General features: G+C 46.8%; 5 protein-coding genes and 1 long non-coding RNA gene across 8 annotated transcripts; 4 read left to right on the top strand and 2 right to left on the bottom strand.

Annotated features, from left to right (window-relative positions):
• Positions 1–664: 664 nt before the first annotated feature.
• Positions 665–1,631, bottom strand: LOC112271569. 2 transcript variants are annotated; one of them, XR_002964702.1, is made up of 3 exons: positions 1,489–1,631; positions 1,170–1,401; positions 665–1,092 (listed from the first exon to the last, which is right to left on the bottom strand). It is a non-coding gene; the product is annotated as an uncharacterized LOC112271569 (long non-coding RNA). The 2 variants fall into 2 exon arrangements; XR_002964703.1 differs by having other exon boundaries at positions 665–1,088.
• Positions 1,060–2,686, top strand: LOC100823471 (VAN3-binding protein). The gene is made up of 3 exons (XM_003569979.3): positions 1,060–1,430; positions 1,518–1,893; positions 1,989–2,686. Exons 1-3 carry the CDS (start codon positions 1,128–1,130, stop codon positions 2,507–2,509), a joined length of 1,200 nt encoding a protein of 399 aa, XP_003570027.1. The 5' UTR covers positions 1,060–1,127; the 3' UTR covers positions 2,510–2,686.
• Positions 2,687–2,809: 123 nt separating this feature from the next.
• Positions 2,810–5,889, top strand: LOC100823167. 2 transcript variants are annotated; one of them, XR_002964701.1, is made up of 3 exons: positions 2,810–3,314; positions 4,608–4,847; positions 5,008–5,889. XR_002964701.1 is itself a non-coding variant. In XM_024460991.1 (2 exons), the coding sequence occupies exons 1-2, from the start codon at positions 2,919–2,921 to the stop codon at positions 4,776–4,778; spliced, it is 567 nt and encodes a 188-aa protein (XP_024316759.1). In that variant the 5' UTR covers positions 2,810–2,918; the 3' UTR covers positions 4,779–5,889. The 2 variants fall into 2 exon arrangements, 1 of the variants encoding a protein (XP_024316759.1); XM_024460991.1 differs by having other exon boundaries at positions 4,608–5,889.
• A 219-nt stretch (positions 5,890–6,108) lies between these two features.
• On the top strand, positions 6,109–7,987 carry LOC100822857 (acetylglutamate kinase). Its single transcript, XM_003569977.4, has one exon. It carries the CDS (start codon positions 6,719–6,721, stop codon positions 7,769–7,771), a length of 1,053 nt encoding a protein of 350 aa, XP_003570025.1. The 5' UTR covers positions 6,109–6,718; the 3' UTR covers positions 7,772–7,987.
• An 81-nt stretch (positions 7,988–8,068) lies between these two features.
• LOC100822545 lies at positions 8,069–10,610 on the bottom strand. Its single transcript, XM_003569976.4, has 5 exons — positions 10,015–10,610; positions 9,227–9,446; positions 8,974–9,067; positions 8,505–8,739; positions 8,069–8,272 (listed from the first exon to the last, which is right to left on the bottom strand). The coding sequence occupies exons 1-5, from the start codon at positions 10,551–10,553 to the stop codon at positions 8,242–8,244; spliced, it is 1,119 nt and encodes a 372-aa protein (XP_003570024.2). The 5' UTR covers positions 10,554–10,610; the 3' UTR covers positions 8,069–8,241.
• Positions 10,611–16,259: 5,649 nt separating this feature from the next.
• Positions 16,260–19,402, top strand: LOC100822234. The gene is made up of 3 exons (XM_003569975.4): positions 16,260–16,633; positions 16,892–17,110; positions 18,794–19,402. The coding sequence occupies exons 1-3, from the start codon at positions 16,373–16,375 to the stop codon at positions 18,845–18,847; spliced, it is 534 nt and encodes a 177-aa protein (XP_003570023.1). The 5' UTR covers positions 16,260–16,372; the 3' UTR covers positions 18,848–19,402.
• The last annotated feature ends 3,753 nt before the right edge of the window (positions 19,403–23,155 follow it).

Here is a 23,155-nt window from a genome sequence, read left to right as displayed (position 1 = left end):
TGCACTTTGAGTTGTCATTGAATGCGCGGAGTACTAAGGAAAACTCCAGCGGGACAACCCAACAAGACCGTTTTTTGTGGTTGTTTGGGTCACGAGCCGGACAGAAAAATGCCCCAGTCCGGCATTCGTCCGTTTGGGTCGGCCAGTGCGTCCAGCGGGACGACCCATTTGATCCGCTTTATTGATCATAAACATGCGGGCACACGAGGAAAAAGCAGCAAAGGAAGGACAAGCGCAGTGCAAAGGTATTGTCCGCTCCGACCCATTTTCTACCCAAATTTGACTTTGAAATGGGTCGCGGCGGACCGAAATCCGGACGCGAGCGGAAATGAGTCGTCCGGCTTGACGACGTGTTTTGTGCGTTTCAGTCCAAAAGGACTGATCCGGCACAAACGGACCGATCTGGCCCAAATAAGTCTCTCTGCTGTAGTTACCCTAATATCTTGCAGTTGGCATTTGCTACTGTACCATGATAGACTTGGCATCACATGTTCTAGAGACAGGTGGCAGGGGGCAAGGATGTTTCATGTTTGCTCGCCCGCCCCCACGTTATGACTCGTGTCTGTTTGCTCCGACTATCTGCCCAGGGACCGTTCCTGCCCAGCGCGTGAGATCCATTGGTTACTGCCCAACCCAGATACAAAACGAATAAAATAGTGGGAGAGTAGCAAAGAATGTACAGTAACTCCACTAGACAGCAGGCACGCTGACGGCTGACGATTCCGAGGTGTTCTTCGTTCGTTCAAGTTTTTACAACAAAGATGTTAGCCAAATCCCGACGCGCCTGTCTCCTACACGCTCTCCCATCTCTCCAGTCCAACGTACTGGGACCATGGGACGGCCATGGCAACGCTGCGAGACTGCAACGTGTCGCCCCCTCCGACGCTGCCACACGACAGGGGCGGCAGCTCCGTCAGAAACCGAAGCCTTGGTGTGTCCTGCCGCCCACACAGCCTCTTTCCCGTGCTTCGCGCAGACTGCCTCCGCGCGCCCCGCCGCCCCCATATATAAGTAGCCGGCGAGGCAGGTGCGTATCGATCAGAGTATCGCCGGCGAGAGTCAGCAAAGAATACTGCAAGTACGAAGCACTAGCTAGCAAACACATCGTACGGTTAGAGAAAGTGAGGATGGAAGGGTACTTGTTGGGGAAGATCAAGAGGAAGGACCACCTTCTGCTGATGGAAGGCGCCGGGGCCCCGGCGTCGGCGGCGGTGCAGTCGCCGCAGACGCCGGTGGAGCCCATGGAGTTCCTGTCGCGATCCTGGAGCGTGTCCGCGTCGGACATTTCCAAGGTGCTGGCCGTCGGCGGCGGCGGGAGGCGGAGCTCCAACAACTACGTGGTCGATCGGCTGTCCGGGATCCTCATGCCGGAGACGCTCGCGCTCGCCGCCGCTTCCGGCACTAACCCGAGCCCCCACAACCACAAGCGCGTAAGATTACATTACCAGCAAACACGCACCAGGGTTGCCGTCTGTAAAGATAACTAACCTGTAGCTGCAATTTGTATGTGCGTGCAGACTTGCAGGAGCAGGAGCGCGATCGCGGCGCACCACCACACGATCGGCAGGTGGTTCCACCACAGGGACGGGAGCAGCAGGGTGGACAAGGCCCGTGCCGAGCGAGCGCGGGTCCATGCCGCGGTCTCCGTGGCCAGCGTCGCGGCCGCCGTCGCCGCCGTCGCCGCGAACTCGGAGGACAATGACATGGAGACGATGGAGGACGCCAAGATGGACGCTGCGCTGGCATCCGCCACGCAGCTTCTGGCCTCGCACTGCATCGAGTTCGCCGAGCTCGCCGGGGCCGACCACGACCAGGTGGCCTCCGCTGTGGAGGCCGCCGTCGACGTCCGGAGCCCCGGCGATCTTATGACCCTCACCGCCGCCGCAGCCACAGGTGAGCAAGCAAACACGCATACCCCGTAGTCCGTACTCCCTGCTATTGTTTGCTCTGCGTGCTGAAGAGTGAAATTGCTGATTAAATTGCTGCAGCGCTCAGAGGAGCCACGGCGCTGAGGCTGAGAGAGCAGCGGGAGGCGAAGAGCAAAGCGGCGGTGGCGCCCTTCGACAAGTCCAGCAGCTGCGGCGGCCGCGCCGCGGACATATGGTGCAAGGAGGGGACCCTCCTCAAACGCAGCCGGAAAGGCGCTCTGCACTGGAAGCGCGTGGCCGTGTACGTCAACAAGAGGTCGCAGGTGATCGTTAAGCTCAAGAGCAAGCACATCGGCGGCGCCTTCTCCAAGAAGAAGAGGAGCGTCGTGTACGGCGTGTACGACGACGTGCCCGCGGCGCACGAGTCCGCAGGGGGCTTGCCGGACTCCGGTACGGCGGCGACGGAGGAGAAGCGCCACTTCGGGTTGAGGACGGCACAGGGCCTAGTTGTGTTCGAGTGTGAGAGCGGGATGCAGAAGCAGGACTGGTTGGAGTCGGTGAAGAATCTGCTCCGGCAGGTCGCCGGCGGGGCTTCTCAGCTCGAGCGATCTTTCGAGTCGCTCAGGCTTAGCGCCTCGTAAGTCTGAAGTTTGATTTCAGGTTTCGTGCAAATTGGGACATGGCCGGCCGTCCAACCCAACCGAGCGTAGATTCTGACAAATAAAATGTGCAGACTTGTCATATGAGTGACATACTGACATGTAAATGTAGTGTAATGTTCAAAAGCACTTGATATATGAACGAAGTTTAACCGACGCGACCATGAGTTCTCCCTTCGGTATACGTCTAGACACGATTCTACCCCAGGAAATAAAGAAGAAAAGGAGTTGACAGGTGGGGCCTACATCTACCCACAGTTATCCATTTATCCTGAACCTGAAGCCGTGGAGAAGTCTTCTGTGGAAATTCACTCCCCAATTATCCTCCTCACTCACTGGAGACGTGCCCAGCCTCCGCTCGCTCACTGCCGCCTCCCGTTCTTCTCCTCTCATGGCCGCGCCGCCCACCCCAGCCAAATCCGCTGGGCGTGTCGATCTCATCCCGACCATGGCGGACATCGTTGCAGTGTCGCGCGCGCAGGGCCTGAACGTTCGCCTGCGCACGCTCGGCCCCTTTTTTCGCGTCACAATGACCCGCGTCGACGACGAAGAGAAGGAGGCTGTGGAGCTGGGCCGCGCCGAGGGCGCGGTCCGGCCGTGGCCCGGGGGCTCCGTACTGCACTTAGACTCCATGCGGATGTCACGCGCCACGCTGAGCGTCCCTGACCGGCCGCTATTCGGCCTCGGCCTCTTCCTGGGCGCTGTCACCGTGCGCCACGGCTTCGATGCCGGCTGCGTGCGCGCCGAGCTGCTTGCCATCAATGATACGCCGCTCTACCATGACAAGGTATGTGCGCACGTGCATACATCTGCAAATTCGGACATATGACCAACTCTTTTGCTTGATGTTGCTGAACAGAGTGCTATTTTTGTGCTGCGCGTATGGTGCTTGACGTATTGCTTCAGTGTGTATGTGTGTATGGTGCTTGACGTACACTCGCGTTTATGGTGATTTTTGTGAAGCAGACTTAATAACAATTGTCCGCAAGGAATGAAACAATTTTGTGGGGTGTTTTAAGCATTTGTTTCCAGTTAATTGTTGGATGTCTGTCTAAAACTTAATTAGGCACTGTCCTTGTCAATTAGCATGTGTTTCCGCTGCTGCTTAAGAATTGCAAGTCAGGGCAATTGCTTATTGATACTACTTTAGTTCCTAAATATAAGATGTTCTAGCTTTATCCTAAATCAAACTTCTTAAAGTTTGACCAAGTTTATAGGAAAATGTACTAACATTTACAGTATCAAATAAGTATACCATGAAAATATATATCATGAATAATTTAATGAAACTAATTAGAGTTATAGATGTTGGTAAATGTTTCTACAAACTTGGTCAAGCTTTAAGAAGTTTAACTTCGGACAAAGCTAAAAATGGAGGAAGTATTTTTGAACCCATGGTTGTTGATATTGATTTCTCAAAGTACTTGGTGTTAGTTTTTCATAAATATAATCGTTCTTATTTGTACTTGGTTTTAAATGCTCAATGATTCTCCTAATCTGTCTTGTCTAAAATTCTAAATTATGATTAATCCGTTATGAACTTCTGGGAAATGTCACTCCACCCACTGTTCTGTCTAGGCAAGTAGTCTTTGTCTGCTCGGTATTTAATAAACATAAAAACGCATGATCCTAGAAATAAAAATAAGAACAAATAAAAAAGACATGACAAAATAAAGGAAAAATCTGGAAATTTCTTCTCAACAAATATTAGCACTAAAGAAATTTTAAGGATGTTCAGTAAATCTTTTGGAAGATGAAATGTTTTGCGGTGCAGAATTTTTCAAATAACAGATAGTTTTTGTTCAGAATCAACCCTGTAAGATGAAATGTTTTGCTGGTTTTTTTATGTTTTTGTTTTCAGAATTTTCTATGAGTTACTTAACAGGCAAGCTTGTTTGAGTGGATGGCATAAATGAAATGTGGAAAACAGTAAGGGGCATGGTTTAGAATGAACCTTTGCTTAGTAGTATGAAATAAGAAGAAACATATCTTTACATTCTCTTGTTTATGTTTAGTTTTAACTGGGAAAGTTACTTTTGTAGAGTTTTAATTGGTTTGGAATGGACCTTTTTGTTGTCAGCTTGTTAGGTTCTATACAAGGATGGGTTTCAAAGCAGTGCATGAGGTAGATGGTTCATCAATCATGGATCTTGCTCATATGTTAGTGTGGGGAGGTAGAGGCACAAGAATGGATGCTGATATAGAACAACTCCTTGTGAAGTGGAGCAAAAGATTCAGATCTCAAGACTGAAGACTGTTTTTCTATACTGAGAGATGCATTCTATGCAGCATACAGATCTACATAGGATACAAATACAAGGTAAATTGCCGCTTCTACTTATTTCGTATTTAAAAGTTTAATCACTTGATGAAATGGCTTTATTGTGGTCCAATTTTCACCTGTAATAACAGTTTTATTTGCTTTACATACAAAAAGCCTTCCTATTTTTTAAGTTGAATATAGATTCTTCACTCTTCAGTGCAATCACGAGTATTCATGGAAGTCGGATATTCCTGCAAAACCACACTTGGTTGTCATTTGCTCCAACATTACCACAAAAGAACTTCAGTGTGTTTGAGCAAGTGACGCAGTTTTACAGTTTACTTCAGTGTCCATTTTATAGATTTTATATATGGCGTGCAATTTACAGGTACGAGAAAGAGAAACCCTGACTACTCATCTATTTTATCCCCAATTAGTATTTTGTTTACAACATCACATGATGGTTAGTACTCCCTCTGTTCAGGTTTACAAGTCCACTCTTGAAAAACGCCGGTACCAAATCAAAATGGGATGATAGAGATTTAATGCCAATTTAATATCAAAAAATGCTGGTAGTTTCATACGGATGCAAAAACAGCTCAGAGTTGGTTACGTGGGTTTATAAATGGTTGGCTGCGCTTCTAATGGTTGGGATGGCTGCCTTATGTTGGATAATTTGGCTATGCATAGATGATAAAAAGTTAACAAAAGAAACTTCACTTCTCCAATGCAGGTTATATATTCTTTCATACTTTTGGCTTTGTACTTAGTCTACACTTCTCAAGCCGGTGGACTGTCTACTGTGGACTGTCTACTGGCTTTTTGATGGCGTGCAATGGGTTGAAGCAACTGGTCAGGAATTCTTCAGCCCAACATAGGTGGTGGTCTAGTCTTTGGATCGGTGCTGCTTACAGTTCGCATAGTCTGAGATGTGAACCTCTGTGGTTGTATCGCTTGATATATCGCTGAGCTCAATAAAAATTTCCATTTTGAAAAAACTCTCTCTCACTGGGATTCAAATTATTTGTATAATGGTTTGTTCATGGCATATATTAGACGGCATACATGAAGAAGTGGCCGCAATACCACTTCGGAGGAATAATGGTGATTCTCTTATACAGCGGAAACACTATATGCAGCTCTACCGAATTGAAATGATAATCTGAAATTTTCAACTGCTGTCCATTGCCCTGTTTTTAACAGGACACTTGTTCTATTGAGAAGTGTGGTTTAAGAAATTATATTCAGAATTTCACATTCTTACAACGAAAATGCAACTACGATCAAGTTTCGCTGGTCATCCTATCGCTCTGGGGGCGTTCTTTGTCAAATGCCCAGTACCTAAATTATTACCAGGTGGATTTGTATCCACTTTGAACTTAAGGATCTAAATTGCAGATTTTTTAGAAAGAAAAAGAAATAGTTTTGATCCTGCTTCCAAACAAAAGTTTCCTCTATTCGTGCGTACTTATGGATTTCCATCAAATTGAGTAGTGCTACTCCCTCCGTTTCATAATTTTTGTCGAAATTTTACATGTATCTAGACACCTTTTAGAAATAGATGCATCTATTTTTAGACAAATTTGAGACAAGAATTATGAATCGGAGGAAGTAGGAGATTTGGAAGGACTGCTTGAAATTTGAAAAGTGGTCAACGGACCGCAGAAAGCTTGAAAGAAAATGCGACTGTATTTCTGCAATTCTTTGACCAAAGGAAGGAACACGTGCTCGTGTCAACTGCAGCCGAGCAAAAGGCCACCTACTCCGCCGCCGGCCGCCGCTCCATCTACAAGTACCCCCTTTCTTTCGAGTTTCGATCCGCCGCACCCACACCCGCACGCCCTGCGCCGAGCACCAACCACCAAACGCAAATCAAATCGTCGAACGCCTATCGCCCCGGCTCCTGTCGTCGGGCGGCTGCCGCAGCAATGTTCCTCGCCAAGCCCCAGCCCTCCGTCCTCCTCCCCTCCGTCTCCCTCCCAAATCCTAACCTCAACGCTGCTGGCCGCATCACTCCCCTCCCGTCATCCGCTCGATCCCATCGCCGCCACGGCCTCCGCGTATCGTGCTCCTCCTCCCTGGCGACAGCAGCACGGCCCGCTTCCACGGCCCCGGCCCATCCCGCGGCCGCGGCGCTGAACCGCGTGGACGTGCTGTCGGAGGCGCTCCCCTTCATCCAGCGGTTCAAGGGCAAGACGGTGGTGGTGAAGTACGGCGGCGCGGCGATGAAGTCGCCGGAGCTGCAGGCGTCGGTGATCAGGGACCTGGTCCTCCTCTCCTGCGTCGGCCTGCGCCCCGTGCTCGTGCACGGCGGCGGCCCGGAGATCAACTCCTGGCTGGAGCGCGTCGGCGTCAAGCCGCAGTTCCGCAACGGCCTCCGCGTCACGGACGCGCTCACCATGGAGGTCGTCGAGATGGTGCTCGTCGGCAAGGTCAACAAGCAGCTCGTCTCCCTCATCAGCCTCGCCGGGGCCACTGCCGTCGGCCTCTGCGGCAAGGACGCGCGCCTCCTCACCGCGCGCCCGTCCCCCGACGCCGCCGCCCTCGGCTTCGTCGGCGAGGTCACCCGCGTCGACCCTGCCGTGCTTCGCCCCATCATCGCCTCCGGCCACATCCCGGTCATCGCCACCGTGGCCGCCGACGAGACCGGGCAGGCCTACAACATCAACGCCGACACCGCGGCCGGCGAGATCGCGGCTGCCATCGGCGCCGAGAAGTTGCTGCTGATCACCGACGTGTCTGGCATACTGGCGGACCGAGATGACCCCGGGAGCCTGGTGAAGGAGATCGACATCGCCGGGGTACGGCGGATGGTGGACGAGGGGAAGGTGGGCGGTGGGATGATACCCAAGGTGGAGTGCTGCGTGCGCGCGCTGGCGCAGGGCGTGCGCACGGCCAGCATCATCGACGGACGCGTCCCGCACTCGCTGCTGCTGGAAATCCTCACCGACGAGGGCACAGGCACCATGATCACCGGCTGAATCTTTTAGGCCGTCAGTGTTAGTATTGGATTCTTTGGCTGCAATAAGTTGATTTGTTCGTTGTTTTTTGTTGCTCTGTTGTGACAAAATTGAATGGTTGGTCCTGCCACCCTTTACTGGCGGCAGCTGTGATTTTGAATCCCCGAAAAGGATTTAAGTAACACATGTGAAAGACTGTAACTTTATGCGGAATATACAGTTTTTTCGCAAATGTCATTCGAAATGTGAGAATGTGACTTGACATGCTCTACACGCAGAGGAGCGTCAGGTAAACGGCTTGGAAAACAGCAAGGCAGATGAAGAATTCCCCTTTATTCTGAGCTATACCAGTGACAAACAGACCCACAACAAACAATACCTGTATACAACAGTAGTCATGATCAAATGATTACATCCAGGGCGTGATTCGTCAATGTATAAGTTCCATGTGAATGTACAAAATAAATTCACACGGCTTGCAGAATCTTGCATCACCACACTTTGAAATCCCACGGCTCATAACTGTATCCAAAAGCACCAGGAAAAGGAATAAGATAAACACGCTGGATGCAAGAAGTATTGAGATCAACTACGATAAACCATAGTTACCACACCGGCAATGTAAATTCTGGGCCTCTCAAACCAAGGTTGGAATCAACCTTGACTAAACTAAGCTGACTAGATGTGCCCCTGCACCAGAACTAAGCGATCACGGAAACATGTAAATGTAAAGTCGACGGGTTGTTGTGCTCACTTGATACGAGCTATGGCCACCACGATGAAGACAAACACCGAGAGCATGAAGGACACCTTCACAGCTTCGCTGTACATATCGGGCTTCTCTTCATCGCTTTGAGGGTTGAACAGCATGCTAACAATCTTCATCACGTTATCAAAGAATTCCATTATTTTTGCCTGGGTTTTGCCCAGAATCCACTTGAGCACTGCAGCAGGGCCACCAGGGTTTCCCTTTCTACCAATTTCTTTGGCTGAAAGATGAGGTAGACTGCAGTAAGACAAGGCATATCCCAGAACCAAAATAACAATACAGTGGTAATATGTTTTAGAAGATAAACACAACTATGATCAAGAGGAACACCACATTGCTTCTATCTCATAACTCTCTTAAAAAAATGGATGACGCTGCCGGTTAAAAACAGAAAAATGTAACTCTCCGACTTATGCAAAACAAAACTGAGGATGCACATTTTAGTTTAACATACCATCCTGAAAAGATCTCCGGAATTCTTGTACTGCCTCGTTATTCATTACGGCGTTCCAGACAGCCTTATCACATGACAAGGACATAACCATTTTCTGCATCCAAGACAAGGTTAGCACAGAAAGGTAGAGAACTGTTCGACAGTATAACAAAAGTTGAAAGCACGGCAGAAAATAACATATTGTTATGGACCATGTTACAATCTACAGTAGCAAACAGTTATGGAGCAAATGAAATTTGATTAGGCCTTTCACCTGAACATTCGGATCTCTTTGCAATAGACGGAAGGCGTCCAAGACACCCCTATGTTCCCTGGTCAGAAAAGCGGTCGAATTGAGAACATATGCTGCAGGTTCTACCCAGTCATCTGAACCTGATGAATTGCTTGATGAAGAATGCACTGAGGTGGACAACAATGCTAATTGTTTCTCAGTTTCATCTGAATCCGCCGCACCATAAGAATTCTCAAATACCCTGAACGCAAATGGTAAATTGATTAGATGGAGCAATAGAGAAGAAACTGAGTCTAAATGGTCGCTTTTGCAGTATAATGAGTTTTTAGGGAAACTTCTAGAACGCCTCCAACAAAAAGAAGTTCTTTTGCAGTATAGAAAGGAGTATGCAAAGATTGCCTCAATGTCACAGATGCTGGGAGAAGACGGCACACATGAAATCCATGGAAATATGGAGGTACACGACACTCTCCCCGGGCTCCATCGAATCGTGGCAAAGAAACTAATCTAACCATATGCAGCAAAGGACAAATAAAATCATAACCTCGGAACTGGAGCACGGATTCAACAACTAATAACGATAAGGGACGTTAATGGCTTCAACTAAGAGAACACTCACAAATCAGAAACCTGACACACGGAACTAACTTCCCCTCACACCATACTGAATTTCGATACTTTTTGAATCTAATCCAATCCATACGAGTAAGGTTAAGGGTCTCGTCAGGCCAATCACCAATACATGCATAGGGAGCACCAAAAACCCCAGAAAAGTCCAATCTAAGCGGGCGGGAGCAAGCGAATCTTACTCCTGGATGCTGGAAAAGGCGGAGCGGACCTCGTCCCCGGTGGGCGGGGACCAGAACACCACCCTGTACTCGTTGTCCTCCTCCGCCTCGCTGGCGCCCGGAGCCGGCTCCTCGCCCGTGGCGACGACCTCCTCCCAGTCGTCCTCCCCGTCCCTGCGCAAGTTGCGGGAGTCCCAGCACGCGGCGGCTGCGATGGCAGAGGGCGGGGGCGGCGAGGTGGCGCGCAGGAGCCGGCCGCCGCCGCGCGGGCGGCCGCCGGAGGAGGCGGAGACAGGGGACGAGGCGGAGGTGGAGGCGCCACCACCGCCGCCGCCGAGGCCAGAGGCCCCAGACGAGGAACGCACGGCGCGGCTGGCGACCTTGAGGAGGTGCCTGCCGGGCGGATTCCTCATCGCGGAGCTGCTTATCGGCGAGGCCTCCTCGCTAACGCTATCCAATCCTCTTGTGCCTGTTCCTGACTGCTTCGTGGCCGTGTGTGGGATTGATAATGGGAAATTGACTAGGAGGAAGTTGGTTGTCAAGTCTGTTTGTGGTTTCATATCGGGAGAGGTGGAGTATTGCCTGGGGTCACCCAACTTACTTGCAGCGCCTCCTTTGGTTTCGTGCGGTGCTGAGCGTGCTCATTGGTTGCTTTATATTTCTGTTCTCGTGTGATTATTTACGTTGTGTACGAAACATAAATAGCAATATAAGCATTTTGAACATGAATCTCACAGCATAACTTTTTATGTCACGTAAGTAGTGATTAAAAATTTAATTGCGAGTCAAAGGCAAGGAATTGATAATTATGTAGGATGATGTTAGTCATAGTTGTTAAAATTTATATCCACTGACCAATGGATATGTTTTGAACGTGTATTTTTTTTTCAATTCTCGAGCAGTGTCACGTAGAGCTTTCTTAATCCATATACAAATTTCTAGATATATAAATTGAGCTATATAGTTACTCTCGGGCATGGACGGACCCAGAAAATTAATTTAGAGCAGTCAAAAATTGCAATTACTTGAAGATATACATCAAAAGTAGAGAAGTGGGAGCAAATGATTAAGCTAAGTGGGGGCAATCTCACTATTTCATTGATCTAGTGTAAGAAGATTAAAAAATTTAGTGGGGCAGCTGCCCCCACACCTTTTAACCTGGGTCCGCCCATGCTCTTGGACGTGTACAATGATTGATATGACCGTCATCTGTCTTCTCTTATGTGTTCCACGTCATTTAGATAAGACAACAAAATATGTTGTCCAATAGGTCATCTCTTAGTGTCATATCTTGTAATTAATGCCTGGATGAATAAAATTAATTAAATACTTCTTCCGATCCTAAATTCTTGTCGTGAATTTAGTTCACATTTGAACTAAAATTAGAACATGAATTTAGGATCGGAGGGAAGTAAATGTTAAGAAAAGGCGCAATCTAGTATAATGGGGAATTGTCTTTTCTTTGTCTTATCCTTTTTGTGAAGAGATCATCTCTTAGCTAAGAAAATGCTAATGCCTTTGTTCACTCCTCTCTCTCTTCCACATCAACAAAAATCCTACGTGACAACCTTAAAAAAAGCTGACGTCACTCCATTATACATGCCCTCAAGATAGCAACGTAACTAACACTTACCACATCATACATAAACTGAACAAAAATAATCTCAAGGAAACCCAAAATAACAAATTTACAAGGGTCTAATCAAACATAGGTATCGTTTCTGAGATATTATACTGTACTTCGTTTCAGAGTATTGTTTTGAGATATAAAAATAGGCATGTTTCCTGAAGAACTAATGTTGTCATACACAGAGGCTATAAAAATTAATTTTTGTTTTATAAAAAAAAAGGAGATTTTCTACCAATGTGGAGTCGTTACTGAAATAAGTTTACAAAGAAAACGAGTTTTAACTATGCGTTTTTACGTGTAGCTGCAGCATTTTTGTTATTTTTTAATGCAGAATAAAATATATCGCAAAGAAGCCCCTGTTGGAAACCCCGACACCCAAGCAGAAAGCCATGTAAATTCCGACGTGGACCAACAAATTTTGCACCTTTCGTCTTGTAGCACACACCGCTTTGCCATTGTGGGGTAAAATTTGTCCACGTCACCGCTTTTTCCCCATCGTGCAAATCGGCTTCATCCCAGATCCTAACCTACGCATGCATGCAGTAGTAGGAGTACGTACGTACGTACGCCGTACGGATCCATTTTACTCTGACACGGCGCCCTAAAACTTGACCATCCGACCCCACATGGTCGCACGCCATTGCTTTCAGAATTCGGACACGCTACTCATCCAGCGTGTGCCCGGCTGCAGGCGGCGATCAAAAGAAGTTAACGGTACGGTAGCGCCTGTGAAAAATTCAAAATGCATGGCGCGTACGCACCACGTGCAGATTGAACCAATCACGGTCGGTGTCTTCACGTCATTACGCACCACGCGGTCGATTCGAAATCGAAGCCGGCGTCGAAGTTAACGTACTACACCGTAAGCGCCGGCGATCGATGCACGAAGCTTAGCGTGCGCCGCCGGTACCCGTTGGTACGAGGTAGGAGTATGCGTGAACCAACGGGCAACCCAAAAATCACAGTAGAGACGGCGGTCTGCGGCGACGCGGCCGGGGAGAAGAAACAGATCAGGTAGTACGAGGACGCACGTCCCGTGCTAAACCCTCCAGTCTCGCCACGCGGCGCCTGGAGCCCGAGATTATTGGTGGTCAAGGACACCATGACGGAATGGCGTGACGACTGTGTGTTGTATGGTCTAGCTAGAGAGAAGCTTTATCGTATGATTAAGGTAAATCAGTGCGCAATTATACAGGAGTAATTGGTTCTTCTTTTGTACGAAACCAGGAAACCAGCATTACTGCATGAGCTAATACTCTCTCTGTCCCCTATTAAGTGCCAAAATATTATACGTATGCAGACGTGTTTTAGTATATATACAGATACATTTATATTTACACAAATTTGAGTAATTTAATATAGGACGGAGGGAGTACCAAATTACCAACCGTTCCGTAATGGATATGTGGATGCTAGCCACGTGGCGGGTGTTTTGTTAGCAAATTGGAGCTCAAGTTAGTTAGAAAACTTGGACGCTTGAAGTTTGAACGTCCAGTTGGGATCATCACAAGCCGTATCACAGTTCTCAGTTAGACTGTGCAAAACCAAGACACACGTTTTTCTCTCCATATTGCGACACGACCGCCGTAGATTCTGGTTTCGCAGTTGCAACTGAAGATGTAGGGCATGTGCCTTTGTGGCTTTGTGCCAACAACGCGGCCACAACACCGAGAGATAATTCTTTTGTTTTAGATTATAGATTAATTTGGTATGCAACTGTGATTCTTGAGCGCTCCTTTCATTCAATCGATTCTTCAAAGGATTTTCGTATTCCCACCGTCCAACAAAAAATGTCTCAACTTTAATTAAATTTGAATGCATCTATACACTAAGTCATCTCTACATACATTCAAATTTTGTCAAACTTGAGATATCTTTTGTTGGACGGAGGGAGTAGAAAATTTTGGAGGATTTTCCTATATGAGTTGTTTGATTTGTAGGATTGAACCTCGTGAGAAATTTTCCTGAGGATTTCATTGCACTACATTTCGTAGGAATTTTTTCCACCCACTCCAAGCTCTTTTTCAAACTCATTTGTTTTTTTTGTTCAATTAAACAAACATTGGTCTAATCACAATTCTTTATGATTCGAATGGGCATGCCATTGCAATCCTATGATGTTTCTATTCTTGTATTTTTCTTATCTTGCGAATCAAAGAGGCCCCGAGTATCTTTCAAAGATGCCACCACAAATTAACAGATTCTTTGAAAAATGCCATACCAAGTGAAGCGACTGAGCAGGAGTCAGTGACGACGCAAAGGGCCAGGGCAGCAACGACAAAGGCTAGGAGCTGACAAGATTCGACGAGGGAAGCCGAGGCGACCCAATTCAGGGTTAAGTTAGAGAAACTGATGCTAGAGGAGACGGTCGGTTCCCGAACTTATAGAGATGGTTGGAGCGTTAGACTAACATGGTGGCGGTTAGGGCAGGACGGGATGGAAGATGGCTCCGCCCACGTAAGACCGCCCGTTAGGCCAAGACCGGAGCCGTCAGATCTCGCGGCGGCTCACCTATGAGATACCGTCCATTCGGCACAAATTATTTTCTAGAACACACTCGGAATAGTGTATCGTATATTGAAGAAGAGAACTGAGTTTATGCCCGTAGGCTACAAACCAATTACTCACGCACATTCCACAACTCACCCACTGTACTAGCAAATCTAAAGCGATCACCCTTAAGAAGACCTGCACTCGTCCAAGCAACGCCTTCGAGTGCAATGAGATGAAAAATTGCCCGGATGTCCGGCCTTCCTATGTCTCCAAATGCACCAACAAATCAGGGCAATGCTGGCGTTCACATCCTTCCTGCATCTCTCAGGAGGAGCACGGGCCAACCACCAGGACTGAAGGGAGTCATCGATCTCGGGAGCCAGAGAGGGAGGCCCCAGCTACGGAGCATCGAGGCCCAAATCTGTCTCGCAACCACGCAACCAAGCAGAAGATGCGAAATGGACTCCAGCTCCTGATCGCAAAGGGGACACTTCGCCGGGTGGGGAAGGCCACGACGACTCGGTCTGTCCGCGGTCCAGCAGTGATCACGAACCGCCAACCACATGAAAAATTTGCATTTGTTCGGGGCCCTCGGCTCCCAAATCTCCTCCGTGCAAGGAAAGAGCTCACGCGTGCGGAAGGAAGCTTCATAGGCCGAGGAAGCCGAGAAGGTACCTGAGTTGCACCAGCCCCAACGGAAGGAGTCATTTCTCTCATTGAGCACCACCTCCTGGACTAAGCCCCACAAGGACAAGAATTCCTCAATTTCAAGCAAAGAGAGGTTCATCCCAATACTCCGGATCCAGAAGTCATCAGCCAACACAGCAGCCACCGAGACCCTCTGCGCACTCGGAGATAACTTCTTCCACAATGACAGCATTAGATTGTCAAAGCTATTTCCGAGGAGCCACCGATCCGTCCAGAAACTCACACGCTGCCCGTTACCAACACAAGCCAAAATTGTAGCCTGACATAACTGAATGGCCACCGGTGGGATTTTGAGACTGAATTCGGCCCATGGCCGGCACACGTCAGTCTTCTGCAACCAAAACCACCTCGACTGCAAAGCTACGTTGAGTAGCTTCAGATTTGGCAGGCCCAGACCACCGACAACACGAGGTGAACAAACATTCTTCCAAGCAACAAGACAGTGTCCACCGTGCACCTCTTTACGACCCTTCCAAAGAAAACCACAGCAAACCTTGTTTATGCCGGCAATCACCTTTGCCGGGAGGTCCAAGGACATCATTGCATAGATCGGCATTGCGCACAAGGTGGACTTAACAAGGATAAGCCGGCCACCCGAAGACAGGAAGGGAGCATTCCAAATTTGGAACTTACTTGCCACCTTATCGATGAGCGGCTGGAGCTGCGCCGCCGAAAGCTTCCTCAAACCCCATGGCTGGCCTAAATAAGCACAGGGAAAGCCCAAGACCACACAGCACATCCAACGACGACTGAGCCTCGGAGCATCGAATAGTATGGACTGAAGTCTTTTGAAAATTAATCCGCAGCCTGACGCCTCATTGAAGTCATCGAGCAGTGCCACACAAGCTCTAATCAACCCCTCCACAGGCCGGAGAAAAATTACAGCATCATCCGCGAAAAAGGAAACCCGTTGAGCAAGTCCATGGGAGGCCAGCCTCCCAAGTAATCCCACAGCTTCGGCCTTCCTAAACATGGAGTTGAGGACGTTCATAGCAAGTATGAACAACATGGGCGGGAGGGGGTTGCCCTGCCTCAAACCACGTCTAGAAGAATTGCACTGCCCGGAATGCCGTTGATCATACCCAGGTGGAAGCACTGTCAAGGAGAGCAAAGACCTAACCCAACCACTTATGACTGAAACCAAGCCACCTCAGGACATCCAACAAGAAGGCCTAGTTAAGAGAATCAAAAGCTTTTGTATGTCTAACTTGAGGAGCACAGCCGGTGAACCAAGCACATGCAGGCGCCTAGCAGTGCTCTGAACAAACTGAAAATTATCGTGCAATTGTCGCGTCTGAGTACAGCTAAGTCGTTCAGATTTCAATGGAAACACGAACGCACGCACCAAAGCTCAACTGAGCTACAAGTGGATTTGGTTCGGTATCTTCGCACTAATAATCGGCCCCTATATAGTGGCACGGGACCGGAACCGGTGCCCCACCCGGCCAACCTCACTAACTACAAAAACCAACCCATAAACACTGGCACCCTAAACACCCTCCACCTCCAGCCCAACCCCGACCACCGCCACCGACACCGACACGCGGAATGAAGGCCCTCGCCGGCGACAGCGCTGCCTCCACGCCGCTTCTGCCGGCCACAAAGTTCGCCATCCCCGCCTCCTCCGCGGCGGAGGCCGCGCTCCTCGGGAAGGGGCGGTACAAGGTGTGGGCCCTCGCCGCCATCGCGCTCCTGGCGCTCTGGTCCATGTCCGCCGCCTCCGTCTCCCTCCGCTGGTCCGCCGGCGACCTCGCCGCCTCTGCCTCGGGGGACCTCGACGCGCCCTTCAGCCAAGACCTCGACTCCCTCGTACGCCTCCTTTCCCCTTTTATAATCTCCTCGTTTAGATTCTTACATGCCAACTGCTTATGACGGGGCAACCCAAAAATGTGCGGGCCAAAAATTTCTCTTAACTCGAGTGTGCCAACAAAGCAAAAATCCCCAATTTTCTACACCGGCACGATCTCATTATTGAAGAGTTGTGCTCTGCACAACAGTCAGTCCTTTGGGTACTGAATTCTGTGTGAAAATAGGCATCTGAAGTTTGCCTAGTTATAACTTGAGCAGGAGATGGAGGAAAGGGAGAAATTAGTAGGTCGGATGTGGGACATGTACACACGCACCAGCGACGAGGTGCGACTTCCACGGTTCTGGCAGGAAGCGTTTGAGGCAGCATACGAGGAGCTTGTTGGTGATGATTTGCAGGTCCGTGATGCAGCCATCTCTGAGATCGCTCGAATGTCAGCCCACAGACTTGAGCTTGAGCAGCCAGGGAATGAGAACGAGGTATGATCGAATCATCAGAACAGACTTATGTCTCTTCTAGTGTTTGATTTGCATTCTTGTTTGCTTCCCTTTGTAAGCATTCGGCTGGGCTTAGGCCCTTCAGTTGGTCATAATTTTATTGTACAATTGATTGGCACCTGTTCAAACATATCAGTCCTACAATTCTTGCCACTTCAAACCAGTAGTTTATATTATATCCATATACCTGCAGCTCATAAAATTCCGGAAAATCTGGAAATTAATATTTGACATAGGCATAAGTACAGAGTTTGCACCTGTGGTCATGCATAATAGTTTTTGTAGCTACAATTAACATGAAATGCTATGGTCAGTTAATCATTCGAAATTGTCGAGATTTGCATAGAATTTGTTGTAACTCGCGTGAGGTGGTTATGGCTATGTGGTTATATGCTAGGCATGTTAGATCGTGTGGATGGCGCATTCTACTTATACAGGCATGCAAGGGATGCTAAATTTTAGCTAACGCTCAGGATTTGAAGAGCATCATAATGGCTCATGAAATTGACAACATAAAAAGTACAGTTCTTACCCATCCTGCACAATAATTGTTTGCATGCAGTACAAAACAAAAAATTATGATGATTTGAGAGTTGTGCATTAAAATATCCTGCTCACCTGCAATTTTGTTCTTCTTTTTTGAAGTAATTCCTTTTTTTTGAACGGGTGGTTTTTTGAAGTAATTCCTTCAGTAAAGCACCCAACATTTTGGTTAAGTTCAGTTTGGCAAATGGAGCTAATTAGTGGATCTCATGTACCATACATTCTCTTGCACAGAATGAACATGATAGTTAAATTAATAATACTATGAAGAAGCAAAATTTTAGAGGACAACATGCAAGCAGATTTGATTGAAAAATTAGCATAGAAAAGAAGCAAGCTATGTGAGCATTTAGAATAACTTGCGTGGCAATGTCGTTGTTAGTTGACCATTTTACCCTTGTGCAATATTGCCAGTTGGTATGAACTTGGCTGCTTTTGGAGCCAGAACTTCACTCATATCATATACAAAAACTTCCTGTCTTTGTCTTGCATATAGTGCAAGGGTATGTGATTGGGACAAGGGAAAATTTCTCATTTCTGATTCTTTTAAACAGTGGAGGTGCTAGGGTTTATACCCTGTTAGCCATGAGGTCAAGGTTCACATATGAAGTGTCCATTTGAACACACTAAGCCCCTTTTTGGAATGGGTGTAAATTTTGTGGGCATGCCAATACTTAGTTCATGGTTGAACTAAACAATAAACTATACAGGTCGACCCACAAAATTCACACATTCCCAACAGGGTCTGAAAATTTGTCATAAAACATCCATGTGAACACAACATATCGTCACCAGAAACATGTGATGTTGCTGGACACCACAGATGCACCATTGTAACTGTAAAATGGCGATGCTTTTTCTCGAATTTCTACTTGATCAATCCGTCTTCAGATAAATTAAATATGAAAAATGGGATCATGTGATGGTTTTGTATGATCTAGAACCATTCTTGCAACTCAAAAAATTGTGTACTAAAAAACCATAGAAAGAAGCTTCCAGAAATACTCCCGTCTTGTTTCTAGAGATCCAACGAGCTTGCTGCGAAATGCTTATAATGTATTTAGCTGGTTGAACTGCCAGGTGTGTTAGTACGGTTTCCTCATTCTCAGTCACCATTTGCAGGAAGAGGGCACGGTGAACATCAGGAATAAAGATCATGGTAGAGTTAGCGAGTAGTTTCAAACCTGAAGATCCACCGCAGACAAGTATCAGCAGTGAACTTTGAAGCTTTGATGTACACTACATTTTGTCCCTTTTACGAGAGGAGAGGGTAAACAAAAGCTTGCCATGACACTACATTTTATCCAGATATGCATCTACACACAAGAATCTCCGAGCTATCAAGCTAGAACTTTTCTTGATTGCTAGACTGCTAATTATGGCGTTTGTAAAACAAATTATGAGTTTATCCGACCAACCCCTGCTCTAGATCTAGCATGTGTTTCACTAGGACGGGTACACATCTGTGCATGACCGTGTAATTTATTAAAAATCAAGTTGGCCAAATCTGTGCTTCAAATTTTTTTTGCTGAGAGAAGTTTCCGATGTTACATAGGTTGTTTTGATATGTTGCAAACTCTTACTCCCTACGTTCTGAATTAACTGACATGGATTTATATAAGAATCTATACAAATCCACGTCAGTTAATTTGGCACGTAGGGAGTATATGTTTTCCTGCATATCCGTGTGATGTAAGTTGCAATAATTATGGAGATTCTTGTGGATGGTTGTATTCATGTCGCAAAGGTGATTTTGTATTGCTGCAATACATCGATTCTATGCTGCATATACTTCGACCCATTTTCTCAACTTTTTGTCATAACTTATAACTACCAGAGATTTGTTGCATATATACTCAAAAACTCGCATTTGTGTTTCTACTATGTTGTAATATATTTGCACATTTCCCAACATACCACGAGGCTGTGATGTTTCATACGTCCAAAAAAATGTTGTATGCGTTTTTTATGTGGCGGACGGTGGAAAGAAACGAACAGCAAGAACAGAAAAAAAAGACTATGGCATATGATGTAATTCTTCTCCATAGGAGGACGAGCTGGTCTGAGCTGTCCATCAAAGGCCATCATGCCGATAGGTCCGCGCCCAGGATCGCCCGGCCGACTCTTGTCCGTGCCTCTTTTTTTTTTAGAATCTGTCTGTGCCTTTTCTTTTTCCGTGCCTTTTTTTTCGAGGGGGTTCCATGCCTTCTCTAGTCACTCGCAGTTTCAGTTGCTTCTCGTGGCCCACAGATAATTGGGCTCAGCCCAGCAAGAGAGGAGGCAAAAAAAAAAGGGAGGAAAAAAGCCTGCTAGAAGTCTGGTATTAAAAAACCGTGTTTATAGGGCCGGCTCAGGGCTTACGGTTGTGACCTAGGCGCGGCACAGGCCAGGCCACTGGCCAGCCCGGCCGAGTCCGGGCCACGTTCCATTCGGGCCTGAAAGACCGGGCTTCCGAGCATTTTCTAGGCCCGGGCCTGTCTAGCTATAATGTCGTAGCGTCGATAGAGCACGCTACCGTTCTCCGTCGATCGAGGGTTCGCTACTTCGCCTGACCGCTGTCCCTGATTTCTATCTCTGTCCTCTCTCCTCGCTTCTCCGCAGCCTGGAGGTCTTCGTACGGCAGACACCACGCTACCACGCATGCGCGCACGCCAAAACTACCGCTAGTTCTCACCCTCCCCATCTCCTCGATTCGACCCGGCCTCTCGAAATTCCCAATCCATCCATATAACACAGTCGCCGCTCCGCGAGTGAATCCTCGCAATTTCGCCCGCCCCCCTCACTGTCATTTCAGTCAAATGCAGTTGGTAGCAGAATTGTCAAGTATCTGGGTTTGTTATCAAGGACTTTAGATCGGCATGTTATGATCATGACACATCTTTGTGGTTCGTTGGTACTGGCATGTGGTATTCTGGCTATTCCCTGTTGTGATTCCCCAACCTTTTTTTTTACAAGAAAACGCTCTGTATTTCCTGACAAGAGGACGTCGATGGCTTTATTGGTGCCATTGTGGAGACAGGTTGGTAGAGACTGCAGGAGCATCAACCTTTGTACTACAGTACCTGTCTTTCTTGTCATGCTGGACTGCTGGTACACTGGTAAGCTATGCCAGTGAGATGCTCGCATTGGATGGCACTTCGTGTTAGCTTCGAACTAGTAGTTGAGTGTGGTTACCTGTAGTAGTTACTAGTACCCGTAGTTGGTGTCCACGGTGCTACGGAAGGGTATGCACTTGGAGCCAGTATACGTGTAACGCTAACTCATTTGTGTTTTGACCGGAAGCAAGCATTGCAGCTAGTACTACTTGTGCCCCCAGGAGACAACGGAACATTGTTCCTGCGCGCTTCATCCACCACTCGTTCTGATCTCCGCGGTGGTGTTTAAGGCCCTATTCGGTTTGGAGGATTTACAAAACATGGGAATAGGAAAAGTGTAGAAATAAGATGTCCAAACCATCCAAATCTTTTGGAAAGCAAAACCTCAGGATTTCTGAATAACTAGCATTCGGTTGCACCATTTCGTAACATAGGAAAAGTACAGGAATACACTAGCCGTTAGCACATAATTAATTAACTCAACTAGCCGTTAGCTTTCAACTAGTACTAGTACGTGTATAAATAGCTTCACTGGTTCTCTTCAGTTCTTCCTTTTTCCAGCTGCTCCTCGCACACTATGCTCTGTTTTATTCTCTTCAATCTTAGCTTTGCTCCTGGACAAGCCAACACAACAAGGCATAGCTGGCTGGAGAAATAAGGTCAGTACATGTCCAGCTTCTGCAAAAAAAAATCTTATTTTCTTCCAAGCAAAAGTAATGATTTTCTTTACTCTCTTCCATTGATTTTTCAGCATCATCTGCACAACATCATTTCACAACATGTACTCAAGCTACCAGCGTAGATCAGCAACTGATGATGAGTTCATTAATTTTGTTCTCCCTACTTTAGAAGAGTCATCACCATCATCTTCTAGTAGGAGACCAATGCACACATCAAAGCTTACAGGTGCTTGTCGTGTTCATGAGATCCTGACTGGACATGAAAACTTATGCAAAAGGAACTTTCGCATGGAGGTTCCCATTTTTCTTGCACTAGTCAATAAGTTGTGTGAGAAAAAATATCTAGTTGATACAATATATGTTTCAGTAGAAGAACAAGTTGCTATATTTTTGTATGCAGTAGCAAAAAATGCAACCAATGAAACACTTCAAGATTGGTTTCAACATAGCCCAGCTACAATACATCGACATTTCAAAAGAGTTCTTGAAGCAATCACAAATCTCACACCTATCTACATACGTCCACCTTCTCTACACCCGCATTCAATATTGAGGAAACCAAAATTTTACCCCTTCTTCAAGGTACGACTACATCTTGAATTGTTTTGGTTTAACATTGGAATAAAATAATTTGAAATATCTAACTTTGACTTGTCTTGTGTGCAGAATTGTATTGGTGCTGTAGATGGTACTCATATCCTTATGAAACTTCCATTGGATCAACAAGAACCATACAAAAATAGGAAGCAAACAATCTCACAGAATGCGATGGTTGCTTGTGATTTTGATTTGAAGTTTGTACATATAAATCCTGGTTGGGAGGGATCAGCTTCGGATGCAAGAGTTCTACAAGATGCACTTAACCATGGTTTTGAAGTTCTTGATGGCAAATTTTATCTAGTAGATGTTGGTTATGCAAATACACCTCAATTTCTTGCTCCCTATCGTGGTACTAGGTATCACTTAAATGAACAAGGAAGAGCACGTCAAAAGCCACAGAATCACAAGGAACTATTCAATCTCCGACATGCTCAACTTCGTAATCATATTGAGAGAATTATTGGCATATGGAAAATGAGATTTCCTATACTGAAAGCTGTTTCGCATTTTCCAAAAGAAAAACAGATTGACATATCTGTGGCTTGTGCAGTTCTACATAACTTCATACGCATACACAATGGAGATATGACTTGGCCTAGTGATGCTACCATGGATATTGATCCTGACCAGATTGTTGATGTACCAAATGAAGACCATAGCTATCATGCTGACATCCATGCATTCAACAACTCCAGGCTTGCGGGACATCAAATGCGAGATACCATAGCACAACAAATGTGGGAGCAGTATGTATCACATATAAATTCAAGATAAAGATAGTGAGAAGGCTCCCAAGTTGTATTACCGCTGATGTAACTTGGAATATTAAAGTTCTAATCCATAATATAGTAGTCTTAATATATTTTTCCTTGTTCCTTACCATGGCTGCAACAGAGATAAGCTTATACAAAATATTACCATTGATGTTAGTTGGACTCGGCCTACCAAAATATACTAACCACCAAATGGCCAAAATATATGCTAACCACCACATGACACCATGAGATATGCAGGTTCTACTACTACCTCACGGCATACCAAAATATCCTAACCACCAAATGACCAAACTATATGCTAATCATCACATGACACCATGAGATATGCAGGTT

Source organism: Brachypodium distachyon, chromosome 3, assembly GCF_000005505.3.
Source record: "Brachypodium distachyon strain Bd21 chromosome 3, Brachypodium_distachyon_v3.0, whole genome shotgun sequence".
Classification (NCBI taxonomy): domain Eukaryota; kingdom Viridiplantae; phylum Streptophyta; class Magnoliopsida; order Poales; family Poaceae; genus Brachypodium; species Brachypodium distachyon.
Note: the sequence above shows the minus strand (reverse complement) of the source record. Positions and strands in the feature narration are given on the sequence as shown.

Coding starts and splice junctions, on each gene's coding strand:
- LOC100823471 (XM_003569979.3), top strand. CDS start 1,128: ATGGAAGGGTACTTGTTGGGGAAGATCAAGAGGAAGGACCACCTTCTG. Junction 1,431..1,517: donor GCCCCCACAACCACAAGCGC/GTAAGATTACAT, acceptor ATGTGCGTGCAG/ACTTGCAGGAGCAGGAGCGC. Junction 1,894..1,988: donor CACCGCCGCCGCAGCCACAG/GTGAGCAAGCAA, acceptor AAATTGCTGCAG/CGCTCAGAGGAGCCACGGCG.
- LOC100823167 (XM_024460991.1), top strand. CDS start 2,919: ATGGCCGCGCCGCCCACCCCAGCCAAATCCGCTGGGCGTGTCGATCTC. Junction 3,315..4,607: donor CGCCGCTCTACCATGACAAG/GTATGTGCGCAC, acceptor TTTTGTTGTCAG/CTTGTTAGGTTCTATACAAG.
- LOC100822857 (XM_003569977.4), top strand. CDS start 6,719: ATGTTCCTCGCCAAGCCCCAGCCCTCCGTCCTCCTCCCCTCCGTCTCC.
- LOC100822545 (XM_003569976.4), bottom strand. CDS start 10,553: ATGAAACCACAAACAGACTTGACAACCAACTTCCTCCTAGTCAATTTC. Junction 9,447..10,014: donor GCCTTTTCCAGCATCCAGGA/GTAAGATTCGCT, acceptor ATTTGCGTTCAG/GGTATTTGAGAATTCTTATG. Junction 9,068..9,226: donor AAAGAGATCCGAATGTTCAG/GTGAAAGGCCTA, acceptor TCTTGGATGCAG/AAAATGGTTATGTCCTTGTC.
- LOC100822234 (XM_003569975.4), top strand. CDS start 16,373: ATGAAGGCCCTCGCCGGCGACAGCGCTGCCTCCACGCCGCTTCTGCCG. Junction 16,634..16,891: donor GCCAAGACCTCGACTCCCTC/GTACGCCTCCTT, acceptor TAACTTGAGCAG/GAGATGGAGGAAAGGGAGAA. Junction 17,111..18,793: donor AGCCAGGGAATGAGAACGAG/GTATGATCGAAT, acceptor CACCATTTGCAG/GAAGAGGGCACGGTGAACAT.